Genomic DNA, 14068 nt, shown 5'->3' with positions numbered 1-14068 from the left:
CACAATCTACTACTGGCCTACTTTATTCAAATCTCCAATTCCCTAAACTCTAGTTATTCAATAAATACTCCATGTGATTTCATGACTTCTTTCAGACTATACTTTATGTCTTGAATGCCTTGCCTATGTATTTACAAAGTTCTATTCGAATGAACCATCTTCTTTGGAACCTTCTTTGTGATACACTACCAATTAAAATATTTTTATATGTAATATAAGATTGTCTGGTCTCCTGTAGTACTTCATTCACACTGATAGCAAAGCATTTGTCACACTGATGTTTATCTACATATGTCTCCCCAGTCAAGCAAGCTACTCACACCTTCAGAGTAGGGCTTATCCATCTTTTTATTCCTAGCACAGCACCTAACAACATGGTTTGCACATATACGGTTTTCAATAAACGCTTACTGAGTAGTGATTAATCAGTTATAACTAGCACTGCTACTTACTATGCTAAAAGACTAAAAGCAAATGGAAGAAAAGTAGGATAGTAATTATTTTTCTTTTTTATAAATTAGATTCTGAAAAAGATGAATAAAGGTCTTTGTTTCTTAGTAATGAATTCATGTAATTTACAGTTAATTTATTCTAAACTCCCTTGAGACCACATAATATGGTCTATACTTTCTCCAATAAACCCATATTTAAATGCCTGAGCAATTTTTAAATCTAAATAATACATATTCCAGCTTTACTTATAGAAGTTAAAACATTACCCAAAAGAGGTCAATTTGATATTTGAGGAACTCATGTAATTGTACAATGGTCAATAAAAACTGCTTGATACTAACATGTTAACTTATATGTGATTTAGATTGTCAATTTTCAAACAATTAAATGAAAATAAAATGTACATTTTTAAAAAGATGCATAATCTAGACTTCCTTTGATAACTGAAAACTTGTCTGAAACCTGCAATGTCCTCTGTTTATCAATATGAATGTGAAGTATCTTTGAGCTGTAGATACAGAAAACTTCCAGTTGATAGAGGTTTCTAATTAAAAAGAATATAAGGTGGTAATTTATTATAAATATAATTGTTAAATCTGTAGGGTTCACATTGGACAATGCTCATATAGCATATGGGCATTTAGAAAACCTAAAGCTTAAATTGCTATTACACATTGGAATGCGCTTCCTACAATTAAGTACAATTTTTTTAAACAAAGGTCATAAATAACAGGCGCCAATATAATAAAATTAAGATATTAAAAACAACGACCAGCACTACCACTACATGTAGCTTTGCAAAAATCTTGGGTTATAATTGTTCCTACTCTCCTATTATTCAACACTTGGAAGTTCAGTTTGCTAAGATAGTTTTCTGATGTACACAAAGAACAAAATGAGCTCTTTCCATACCCTCCCCCCATATTCTCTCCCCTGAGATTCAAGGCTTAATATGAGTTCCATTTTCCAGAGATAAAAGGACTGCATTAACAATGATGTGCCCTAGCTTTCTTCTTCTTACAATAAATTACCATATTTATATTTTCAAGCTGTCATATGCTAGAAGATATTAAATATCCTCTTGTCATAATTAACTCTTTAAACCAAATTAAATGGCTTGGTTCAAAACAGACTGCGCAAGTTAAAAGGATATAATTTTATCACTAATTATTTTTGCAATTATTTTAATAATCAGAGCTATTTAATTTATTCCATAATTGATTTTAACTGAGAAATGCACAGTGGCTAAAAAGCTCAATTCTTTCCTCCTTTCACCCTTAAGATATAAATAAGAATTTGAACTTGGGGTATTTAGAAATAAATATAGAGTAACTTCATAAATACATCAGGCCAAATCCTAATACAGCAAACAATAACAAATTGTTAATTTTTTAAATTCCATCAATAATTACATCAAATATAAGCCATTCAACTACAACATAAGTGTTTCATTTTACTAAGGCTTAGTAATATTTTTATTACAAACACAATTGTTTCTGAAGTAGACTAACGTAATGCCTTGGAAAATAACTCTCCTTTACGTATTCAATACAAACTTAGAAAGATAAATATATTTTTAGGAGTAAATCGAAATCCTCTACTTTTTAGGGACAATCTAAAGATTTCTGATGACCTAAAGACATTATAAAGATTCTAAAAGCAAAAAAGAAGTCTTTTTACACAGTCTGAAGAAAAAGTTTCTTAGAAAAAATAAATAGAAATAACAGAATTAGTATTTCAAATTAACTTTTCAGGATTTTAATAGAAACACGAATCAGTGACAGCTGTTGTAATGTAACCTTTTATTTCCCCCTAACATTAAGGTAATAATTTTTTTTTCAAACTAAACCATTATAAAAAGGTTTCCAGTTATGAAGAAATACTAAATAAGCATACTTCTTAAAAACACTGTGTGAAAATATATTTGAACTGAGAGAAAAGTTCTGACAAAAGAGTAAAGTCAAGGAATGAAATGACTATCAATGAGCACCAGAGCCAATAGGGAGGAGTTTAAATAACTATTAAAAATCTGATTATATAATTAAAATATAAATGCCAACAAACTTCTTCAAAGATATACAAAGAAAACATAAAAACACAATGCACATGATTTATATCTAAAATCATAGATTAAACTGATACAGAGCAAGAGAAGTAGCGGAGTAGCTGAGTAGCACAATGAGCTTCTTGTCTTACACATGGGAGTCTCAAGAGACAGTTTCACTCTAGAGTCAGACATTTAGGAGAATATGGGTTTAAAAGGCCTTTGACAAACTGAAGGGTGATTACAAATAGAAGTTAAAACATACAGTAGTAGACCATAAAGAAAATTTCTATTCCCTGTTAGGAACTGAATGTTTGTGTTCTCTCAAAACTCGTATGTTGAAATCTAATCCCCAGTGTAACGGTATTTGGAGGTGGAGCCTTTGGGAGGTGATTAGGTCATGAGGGTGGAGCCCTCATGAATAGGTTTAGTGCCTTTGTAAGAAGAGGCCCGAGATCTAGCTCTCTCTTTTTCTGCCATGTGAGGATACAACTCGAAGTCTGCAAGCTGGAAGAGAACCCTTTACCAGAACCCAACTATGCTGGCAACCTGATCTTGGACTTCCAGCCTCCAGACTGTAAGAAATAAATGTTCATTGTTTAAGCCACCCAGTCTATGGTATTCTGTTATAGCAGTTTGAGCTGACTTCCAGCGGCTGGGGCACAGGGCATGTCTGACTCCTCATATCCAACTCCAAATTATCAGCCTTTTAAGCTGAGGTATGAGCAAAAGCGAGGTATGGAATTTGAGGGCTTCCTGGCAAGGGAAGTGACTTGTGGCTTTCTCCTAGACAGGCTGGGAAAAGCCCCAAGAGGAAGACTGAAAATTAGCAAATTGTGGGAAGAGCACATGCCACAGAAACCTATGAAAATTCTGGAGATAAAGTGAACATTGGCCCAAGGTGATGTGCCTGACCTTCCTGGGCCACTAGGGGCTAAGGCTGCAAATGTCTGAGGCCTGAGATGGAAATGTACAGGGTAAGGAAGTGGGGAGGCTTTCCTTAGCTACTCAGTGCAGGGAACTGGAAGCCTCTATATAACTGATACACTGGGATAAAGAACACACATTCTTTCTTCTTGCATGGACCACTACCATTTACAGCACTTCAACAACCACACTTGAGCCTCAACGAGCCAATAAAGAAAAACATGAACAAGGTAACCCATAAAGAAAGGAGAAAGAATCACACTGACATGAGATTTGTCAGCCTTAACACTGGAACCAAAAGACAATAAACAAGAGAGAAAACAACTGCACCTCAAGAATTCTTTACTCAGGTAAGACACAATTAACCTGTAAGGAGAAGGAGAGCTATCTGCAAGATACACAAGGATTCAGAGTAATAACCCATGTAGCCCCATCTGAGAGAAATACTCAAGAAATGACTATCCAAAGAACAAATGAATCTGAACAAGAAAGGGAAAATGAAAGAAAGGGAGAAGTGGTAGGCAATGCATCTTGCAATACATAAATGCTGTTAAATTTAAATTAGATAATGACAGACTAACTGGAAATGTACAATACAAGCATATCTTGTTTTATTGCACTTCGAAGATACTGCATTTTTTTTTTATTTTATTGAGGTTATAATAGTTTATAACATTGTGAAATTTCAGTTGTACATTATTATTTGTCCATCACCACATATATGTGCCCCTTCACCCCTTATGCCTACCCCCAACCCCCTTCCCCTCTGGTGACCACTAATCTGTTCTCTTTGTCCATGTGTTTGTTTATCTTCCACATATGAGTGAAATCATACGGTGTTTCTCTTTCTCTGTCCGGCTTATTTCACTTAATATAATACTCTCAAGGTCCATCCATTTTGTTGCAAATGGGACGGTTTTGTTTTAGATACTGCATTTTTTACAAGACCCTCCACCAGCAAAAAGATTATGACTCGCTGAAGGCTCAGGTGGTTAGCATTTTTTAGCATTAAAGTATTTTTTAATTAAGGTATGTATCTTGTTTTTTTAGACATAATGCCATCGCACGTTTAATAGACTACAGTATAGTATAAACATAACTTTTATAGCCACTGGAAAACCAAAAAATTTGTGACTTACTTTATTGCAATATTTGCTTTATTACAGTGGTCTGGAACCAAATCCACTATCTCTGAAATATGCCTGTACAAGATCCAAAATGCTTATTCTTGAAATAAAAGGAACAGGCACGGTTACAAGAGAAATTCTAAAAAATAGCCTAGAAGCAAAACTATTAAGATGTTTCGGTTATATCTGTAGGGATTAGATTGGAGAGAATGTTCCATTAAATGTTCCAACAAAACCTAGGGGGAAGGGTGATGAGAATAAAAACATTGCAAAGATTTCATCTGGAGAAAGAGAGGCAGGGTAAAACCTTAGAAAGTATTCTAAGTTTCTTATGTAATGGAGGCTGGGGGCGGGTGGTGAAAAGACCATCTTGGTAGGGGAAATAGTTGGTATCTTATTTTCAAATAATAATAGAGAAATATATATCTGATTAAGAATGCAGGGAAAGGAAAGGTAACCATTAATATAATGGGAAAGTAACATATAATTTCCAAGTTAACAAGGAGGAAAATGCAATTAATACCAATGTGATCAAACAGAAACAGTTTTTTTAAAAAGAAAAAAAAAGTAGGTAAAATAAATAATAAATACAAACTAAGGTAGAAAGAATGAAACCAAATATCTTAGCACACTAATTTTGACAACAGACAAAAGACCACAGATCGAATTAAATAAAACCAAATCAATTTTCAAGAACAAACTTCAAACAAAGGAATAGAATTTGTTCAACATAGGATTAGGTTTGATGTTTAAAGAGAAGGAATACACTGACTGTATACAAATCATACTTTACCATTACATTCTTAAAAAATATCTACAGGATTCAGTAAGATGTTATCAAATCAGGAAAACTCAGAGAATGCAGCTTTTGGAGTTTCTTCTAGTTTGCTCATTTAGCAATGTGGGAGAAACTGCCCAGAGTGCAAGTCATGAGAAGTGCTAGATGGAAAGGTAAGAGAAGGGCTTACGAGCTTTCTATAATTCCTGTATCTCCAGAATGAAACTCTAGAAAAGTTATCTAATTTGATCGTAAAAAAATTGTCTTTAGCCAGCCATCTTCCAGGCTCAACAACCAACATCTACCTTGCACACTGCTACATCATCAACTGATTTTATAAAAGGACTAGTCATGAAACATGCACAGTTGCACTGCACATGTGTAACGATGACTGGTCCCTGTGTCTGTGTGATCATGTATTTCCTATGTCCCATGCCAGAGGATCTCAGCATGAGAGTCTTAGTCATGAACTACCTCAGTGAAACAAAAAGGATAAACTGATGGGCAAAAAGATACACAGCAAATTCAAGAAAAAGTAAAGAGAAAAGGCAATATTAGCATCAGAGTAGGAAGAACTTAGGGTTAAAGGCAATAAAAAAATAAGGAAGTATATAATGACAGAAGACATGATTTTAGGGGCAGAAATATCAACTGTAAAATCTGCGCATATCAAACAACATAGCATCTAAATATAAAGGTATTAGTTACACTAAGAGAACCTGATTATAACGTCAGGCTTCAAAACACCTCTTATATGGGGCAGAACCAGTAAAGAGAGTGAAGGAATTCACTAATGTAATTTTTAAAAACCTTAATTTAACAAATACAGAGAAAATGTTACATTCCTCAAATAGTGAAATATTGCTGTCAAGATGTCCAAGAAATATCAAGAAAAGTCACTATACAATGCTTGCTAAAGACGAGGTTAAAAAAATTTTTTTAAGTAGAGATTTTACAGGCTAGATTTTCTGATTAAAATTCAATAAAAGTAGGAATAAAAACAAAAAGCAACGAAATGTGTCTGGTTGAAAAGTTAAAAATTTTTCTTCTTGAAGTTACCACCATAGGATTTTGACAATATTTAAACTTTGATGGGCCAATCACAAAGCTATGCCTTTCACAAATTAATCCTAAACTCTGGAATTTTCCAACCTCAGGCTCCAAAAAGCAACTTTTATTCCTAGCTTCACATGTTTAAGTAACAGCCTAAGTCAATCTCCATCTGTCACATAAGCATTCCTTTTTGTTAAGTTCCAGTATGCCTTATATCATGATTATTTAAGTGATTTAAAACATTTCAAAACTATTTTTCAAATGGACTTCAAATCTATTTTTCCTTACTATACTCAAATTCAGCCATCCCAGATTCTTCTTACTCACTTGATAGTCTTTCCCTCTGTACTGCATCATTTTAAAGTGAAGATGCTCCCTCCTCATAAGGGAAAGAAAAATAAAAAGACCTTAAGTGATTAATGTTTGGCATAAGTGTTTGTGAATTGTTCCATAATAAGTAAAGGCCTGTTTGGCAGGAAATTACCAAAATTAATTTTATAACAGTGTTGTGATGATTTGAATTCAGAAATTCAATTTAGAAAATATTCACTGAATAATACTCCAGGGTGTGGTACATAGCAAGGCATAAATGAACAAATGCTCAACAAGGAAAGAGTTAGTGAAGAAGCACCGAAGGCAAGTTTCTCAGATATATTATACTTTTGTTGAAAGGTATCTATTGCTTCAGGTAGTATCTGACCTCCTGAAATTGTATGCAACAATTTTATGTACACATTCCTCAACTTTATGTTTTATGACACTGACATATTTGAATAATACAGACCCTCTTTATAAAAACATAGAACGTCCTACATTTGGGATTTGTTTAATGTTTCCTTATGATTCAAGTTATACAGCCACAATCAGAATACCAGGTAACTGAAACACGTATTGTCTACTTTCTCCTCACCGCTGATGTTAATTTTGATAAGCCAGTCACGGGGTTATCCAATTTCTCAACTGAATAGATACTATTTTTCCCCTTGCAAGTTATAAGCAATCCATAGAAAGGCAATTTACAACCATAAAAATATCCTGCTTCTCACAAAAATTTCTCCCCCAGACTTAGCATCCCTTAATTATTCTCGCTTGACCAATCTTTACCATGATGGTGGCAAAATGTTTTCCAGCTCCAGGACTCGTTCCTCATTTACCAATCAACATTCTACTAAATGCAAAATCACCTCTTCTCCCCACTTATTATCAGTATGGACTCATGGATTCCTATTTTTATCAAGGTGTACAATTCATTACTGTCCTTGATTATTTTGGTGCTCACACTGTCCTAGATTTGGCCAGTGGAGTCCCTTTAAATTGGCTCCTGTATCCTTTCAACATGCCTTCCCCAGCTCTTTTTTTTTTTTTTTTTTTTTTTTGAGCACTTTCTTACTTTCTGGCCTAAGAAGATGTTCTAGGGTCATCCTGCAACTTCCCTGCCCAGCCCTAGAATAAGCCATTTCTCTAAGGATGTCTGATTCTTTTTAGTGGGGAATGGGATTAGAAAGCAATATCTTGGTGCTAGATATACTCATCCTTACTTAAGTGTCTTTGCTTCTAGGTCTTGTCAGTGGACAGAACTAGGAAATGTGTGTGTGTATGTGTGTGTGTCACCCACATACACACTTATATACATATATTTACATATTCTCATATACCTGTATGTGTGTGCACACATATACCTATTCAAAAATTCTAATCCATTCCACCTCACTGCCTTCTTCCATTCCGTATTTGTGTCCTCCTTCCTTCTCAACGAGAACCCTGAATCCCAAAACCAGTACTCATCTGTTCAATTTTATAACACTTCTAAAATAGCTTTGAATTTCTACACCCATAATACTGTAAAAAACAAACCTACTAACAAAGAGTTCAACATCTGTTTACAGTTCTTTCCATCCCATACCTCAAAAGGGTCTATAGTCAAATACTGTGTTCCTAAATTACTTGTATTAGTTCTCCCACCAGCACCTTCAATGTGATTCAAAGCTGGAATTTAACTTGTGTTTAATCTATTCAATATTCCCCAGAGACACCTACCAGGTATCAAGCTTCTCATAACATAAAAGCTAAATTAGAGAAATTACACTTAAGGAAAACATACGTTAAACTAGAACAAATGACTCAAGCAAACAGTTCTTATTGTAAAGAATAATTTAAAATAAACAAACATAAAAATTAAACTCCAAAGAACCAAATGATGAAATGAAGGTGATACCAATTTCTCTTTAGTAAATTAACAAGTCAAAGGAAGTAATTTGACTCCAGTGACATCACAAGCAGGCATTTTAAAGCCACATGCTCCTTATCTCCTATTAGTTACTCATAGGCACTTTGACTATGATGTTTCTTTTCGGTAGACGGCCAGGGAAAGATTTTCTGTAGGAAGTAGGCAGGATGAAATGAGAGAGTTAACAGGAATTACTAATACCTAATAGATAGCCAGGCAGAGGAACCGAAAAATCAACTACGGCTCCTCCCTACCTCTTCCCACCCCAGAATGGAAATAAGACATAATCAAGAATTTGATCTAGTAACCACTCAAAGGACCGAAACCCAAGGAAGCATTTGTCTTAAAAAATGTTTGGGTGATGCAGATATTTTCAAATAAGACAACCAAAGTAGTTATTATAGGCCATTTGCTAAAAGATGAAAACAGTCATTGTTATACCCCAAAAAATATGACTAGCTATATGCCAAATACCTTAGTCATTAAGTGTACTATGTAATAATATTGGTTATATTAGTGTTTTTATCTCTAATTTCATTTATTTAAAATAATTTTTTAATGAAATGCAAATAAAAGAGTTAAGCATTTCATTCCAAAATAGAGGTAGGGGGAGGGGGGCCAGAGAAAAAGGCTCTGCTCAGCAAAGAAAGAAGACTTTTTTTCCCATATAGTTTATTAGCTATATTCTTGCTGACTTAATCTTTTCTTATGCAAGAACATTTTTTTCAACATTCTGAATATTTTACCACTATAATTTCTTTCTTAAAAATAATAACACTAGTTCAAGTTAGCATGAGATATAGAATTAATCATTCTATTTTTTAAATAAATCTGAGCAAAAGAAAAAAAATGTTCTAGTCAGCAGAGTAAGGCCTTTTTCATACATTTTAAATACGAGGCAAAGTAGAATCATGTAGTTCATTCTACTTATTTCATTGTGCTTGCTATTATGCTATTCATTTCTCAGCTTCAAATGCACAGACCTGAGCTGGTTAAGATCTGAGCTCACTGATAGAAGGAGTAGGCCAAGTCCCCTTGAAGAACGACCTTGCAACACTACCACAACTACATAGTATAAATTTGCTTTTGGCAAACTAGCCCACAGGCCATATCTGGCCTGACACCTGTTCTTGTAAATAAAGTTTTATTGGAACACAGCCACATTCATTGATTTATATATTGTCTACATCCACTTTTGCACTACAACTGCAGAGTTGAGTAGTTGAGACAAAGACTGTATGGCCCACAAACACTAAAATATTTACTATCAGACTTTTTATAGAAAAAAATGTGCTGACCCTTGCTTGTAAATCTTCCTCCAATTGCTCTTCAAAGGACCGGCAGCATTTGCTGGGGTGATCGTGCACTGGAGAAAAGGAATACTCAGACCAATCGGGGATTATCAGATACTCACTTTAAACAGACACTAACTGCCAAGGACCCAAAATGCCATCACGGCCTGTCAGTTAGAGAGCTTAGGGTGATCAGGTGACAAATGAGTTTCTGGCTCAAATTTAAATCTAAGTAGAATAGTATGTCCACAGATATAACCTGTGGCTATTTTCCATTCCTGAATGTATAATTGGAAGAAAAATACTGTCATTGTACTCAAGAGTCTGCACTTTCCAGAATACAGACTATCTTCGTAATCCTTGCTTTTGACCATGACCATGATTTTTGGTTGTAGATTTGTTAATATAAACTGACAATATTTTTAAAACAAGGTATAGCTCTCAGATGAAAATCTATATTATATGTCTATAAAGTTCAACACAATGTAAATTGCTAAGATACATCAAAGTTATTTTAGGCCATGATAAATCAATGTTAAGTTAATATACCTCAAATTTTCAGAAATGATACAAAAAGGGGTGAAAAGAGCAAAGTTTAGATTTTTATTGCTATCAACAGGACATCTAACACAATAGAGTTTTCTATTTGGATTAAATTTTAATATAACAGGAACCTACACTACAACCATTTCATTATAGCAGCTGAATGAGACTCAAAACCATACTTTGAAAGCCTAAGACTTGATTTAAAAAAAAATCATTGCAGACATTTTCAAAGATCAGTATTTATATTATACCTTTCAAGACATTCTACTCCATTCTCAACTTTGTAGAAATATTTAGAAGTACAATCCAGAAAAGAAATTAGCCTGTCTCATGGTATTTTAATATCTTAGTCCCACTTGTCACATGCTGTGATTCTTATGATTCAGAGACATGGCTACTCTCTTTTCAAACTATTACAGGCATATCTCCCATAACACTCTCTAACATACTACATGTAACATAAGCATTAGATATAAACTTATTTATTTAGTGGAAAGTGCTATAATGTATAACATTCTTTACATGAAAAAAGCATATTACTCTGGCTAACTGAATAATACCTTCTTTATGTAATAGTTATCACATTATATTTCATATTAAATACTCTATTTTTGAAAACTGACACCCACATTACATAAATTATGTATCTACACCAATGTAACCTGCAAATTCCTATCAGAAAATCACCTGAAATGCTGACATTTTGGTGTGTTTTTAAGATGCACTAGAATCAAAAGTAATTCAATTTGTTTTGTAAGAAGACATTTAAATAGGTGAAATTTTAAAAGAACAAAATATATTTAAAAACATACTAAAGAATAAAAGCAAAACTGGGATGCCAAACTACTAAACTAAATTACATTTTATTATATTTAATTGCAATGGACAACTGCAAGGAAAAAATTAATATTATCATTTTTGCTACTTAGAAAAACGGGCATTCTATATTTAGCCTCATGTAGCTTTTAAGTGCTGCTAAGAATTATGATCTATAAAAAGCAAAACAATGTGATTTTTCAAAACTCAATGAAATAATCAATAAAAACACACAACAGCTATACCTCTTAACTAAATACTATAAATAAAGCATTAGGCAAAATAGAAGATTTAGTAATGAAGCAATTTAACAAATTTTACTTCATCTTTGAAATCTTATTTCCAAAGAACCATATTCATCTGTGTCTTTTAATTATTCTTATAATTAGCAGTCTATAATTAATAGACTTCTAATTAATAGTCCTATAATTAATAAAATAATTATTCAATTATTTTAATAATGTCAAAATTATTCTTCCTGACAAAGTATCTGGTGTACAGATATTCTGGGATGCAATTTTATTTCTGTTATCTAATTTTGATATTATTTGATGGAATATATATATATTCCATCTAATCCTGTAGATAGTCAAAAATTTATCTATTCATCCTTAGATTAAATTAGAGCAATACAGAGCGAAATACCTAAACAACACTATTTGGGGCCCAAATAATTGTTCTGACTAAACTGTACTTTGCTATTAAGTCATAAACTCTTATTTAAGAATGTAAAATATTAAATATTCTATTTTTTGAAAACTGACACCCATATGACTTCTCAAACTCCCTCTTTTACTTAGGTTCACCACATTGCACAGTATCCTTTATTTAAAAATGCAGTCTCTTAAGAGACTTAATCTTCTCGAGTATGGATTCATATTACTGATCACTTATCCTTCATTCCATTAGCTCCAAAAAGCAAATCTGCAGTTTACCCTTAGCAAGTAAAAAGGATTGCATGGCATGCATTGGTAAACTTTTAATCTCTCTGCCAGCATTATCTTATTTACTTTCTCTTTATGATCTCCTTGATTAAACATTTCTCATTTTGCTGTTATGTATTTACTTACATAAGATGCCATAAAAATTTGTGGAACAAGGTGAAACAAAACAAGGCTTTGGAAAAACAATGAAAATATTCATGCTAAAGCATCTTTTATTCTAAAATTGCAACCAATGAAGTCATAAAAGGAAGATTAATCAATAAATGAAAAAATTAACATTTAATGAACATTATGAAAAATCTTAATGAAATTCAACAATTAAAACCTTACCCTAATAAAGTATGGATAAATGTTTGCTATGCAAATACAAATATGAAGTAGTTTCCTTCAAAGAAAAAAGGCTTATTTCAAAACATTTAATTATAATAACAATGATCATATCTTATGTTTATAATTCACTTGACCTGATTACTTGCAAGTAAAATATATTTTCACTTTTACAATTTAACAAAGTTCATTTTTATATTAGAAATAACTGTATTTTTAAAGACTATATTAGTAAAGTTTAAAGGATGCTACAAAATGTTAGCTGTAATAGGTCAAAGGAGCAATCTGTGAAAATGAGATAGGTGTATAGGTATGTATGTAAAATATATTGTAAAACATTTCACTTTTTTTTGATAAAGTATATGCAAAATACCTGGTAAACAGTGAAGCCTTATACACACAGTATTATTTCATGTAAAAACAGTGGGAGAACAAAGGTGCATACTTACCCTTCTCCTCCCATTCTTGTTATCTTTAGGCGAAAATCCACAGAATTCAGACTGGGAGGCTTCCATTTCAAAATATCATCACATCGACCAGGTTTATATTTCTAAAGTGAATTAAAATAATAGTTAATAGTTAATAAGAAGCTAAAAATTAAACACTATTAAATATAATATCAATTACTTCTTATTAAGCAAAATTACTCCTTTTCTGAATATAATTTTTGCTACCTTCAATCAATGAGGGAAGCTAGATATCTACCTTCTTATTGATGGCCTTTCTCCTTTTTCTGCCAAAGCATGTAGACCTTTGTTTGTGAAAGTCCAGAAAAAGAATGAAACCTATTATTTTCTCCAATCTTTCTATGACTTAAAGGAAGTTTGATCATTTAAAAAATTTTTTGTTTTTTCTTGTTCAGCTTTACTGTGGGATAAATTTGCAACGAATAAAATTAACTCATAAATTTTGACAAATGAATACAGTCAAGTAACCATCACCAAAATCATGATATATAGCATTTCAATCCCCCCAAAAAGTTTCCTCCTGACATCTGTAGTCAATTCCCTCCCACCAACTCTCTGGCCACAGTGACCTTCTTTCTATCACTATAGTTGTGTCTTTTCTAGAATTCATAAGAAATTCTTAACATAGGTTTTGGCAATTTATCTATCCTGGAGCATATGATAGCAGTTTGTTCCTTTTTATTACTGAGTAGGATTCCATTTTATATATATACTACAAATTGTTTATGCATTTATAAGTTGATGGATATCTGGGTTTTTTCCAGTTTTAGGTTATCATGAATGATGCTGCTCTGAACATTTGTGTGGACATATGTTTTCACAACTTTAGGGTAAATACCCAAGAGTAGAATGGCTGGGTCACATGGTAAATATATGTTTAACTTTATAAGAAACTGTCAAATTGTCTTCCAAAGTGACTGTAACATTTTCTATTCCCACCAGTAATACATGCGAGGTCAATCTGCTTCATCACCACCTGAGAACTAGGTATTGTCAGTCTCTATAATTCTAAATTTTTAATTCTAAAGTGTCTGATAATTTTAATTTGCATTTCTCCAATACCAAAA

At 32.8% G+C, this 14068-nt stretch overlaps 1 protein-coding gene across 3 annotated transcripts in view; it reads right to left on the bottom strand.

Annotated features, from left to right (window-relative positions):
- The window catches only part of RNGTT (RNA guanylyltransferase and 5'-phosphatase), a 308561-nt gene that overhangs the window by 103500 nt on the left and 190993 nt on the right, over positions 1 to 14068 (bottom strand). For 2 of the 3 annotated variants that reach the window (XM_058566656.1, XM_058566655.1), the window contains one exon: positions 12984 to 13084. In XM_058566656.1, coding sequence (XP_058422639.1) covers positions 12984 to 13084 — 101 coding nt within the window. Of the gene's footprint in view, positions 1 to 9907; positions 9976 to 12983; positions 13085 to 14068 lie in introns of all 3 variants that reach the window. The other variant, XM_058566657.1, reaches the window with a different exon arrangement.

The sequence above is a fragment of the Diceros bicornis genome, chromosome 23 (assembly GCF_020826845.1).
Source record: "Diceros bicornis minor isolate mBicDic1 chromosome 23, mDicBic1.mat.cur, whole genome shotgun sequence".
Lineage (NCBI taxonomy): Eukaryota > Metazoa > Chordata > Mammalia > Perissodactyla > Rhinocerotidae > Diceros > Diceros bicornis.
Note: the sequence above shows the minus strand (reverse complement) of the source record. Positions and strands in the feature narration are given on the sequence as shown.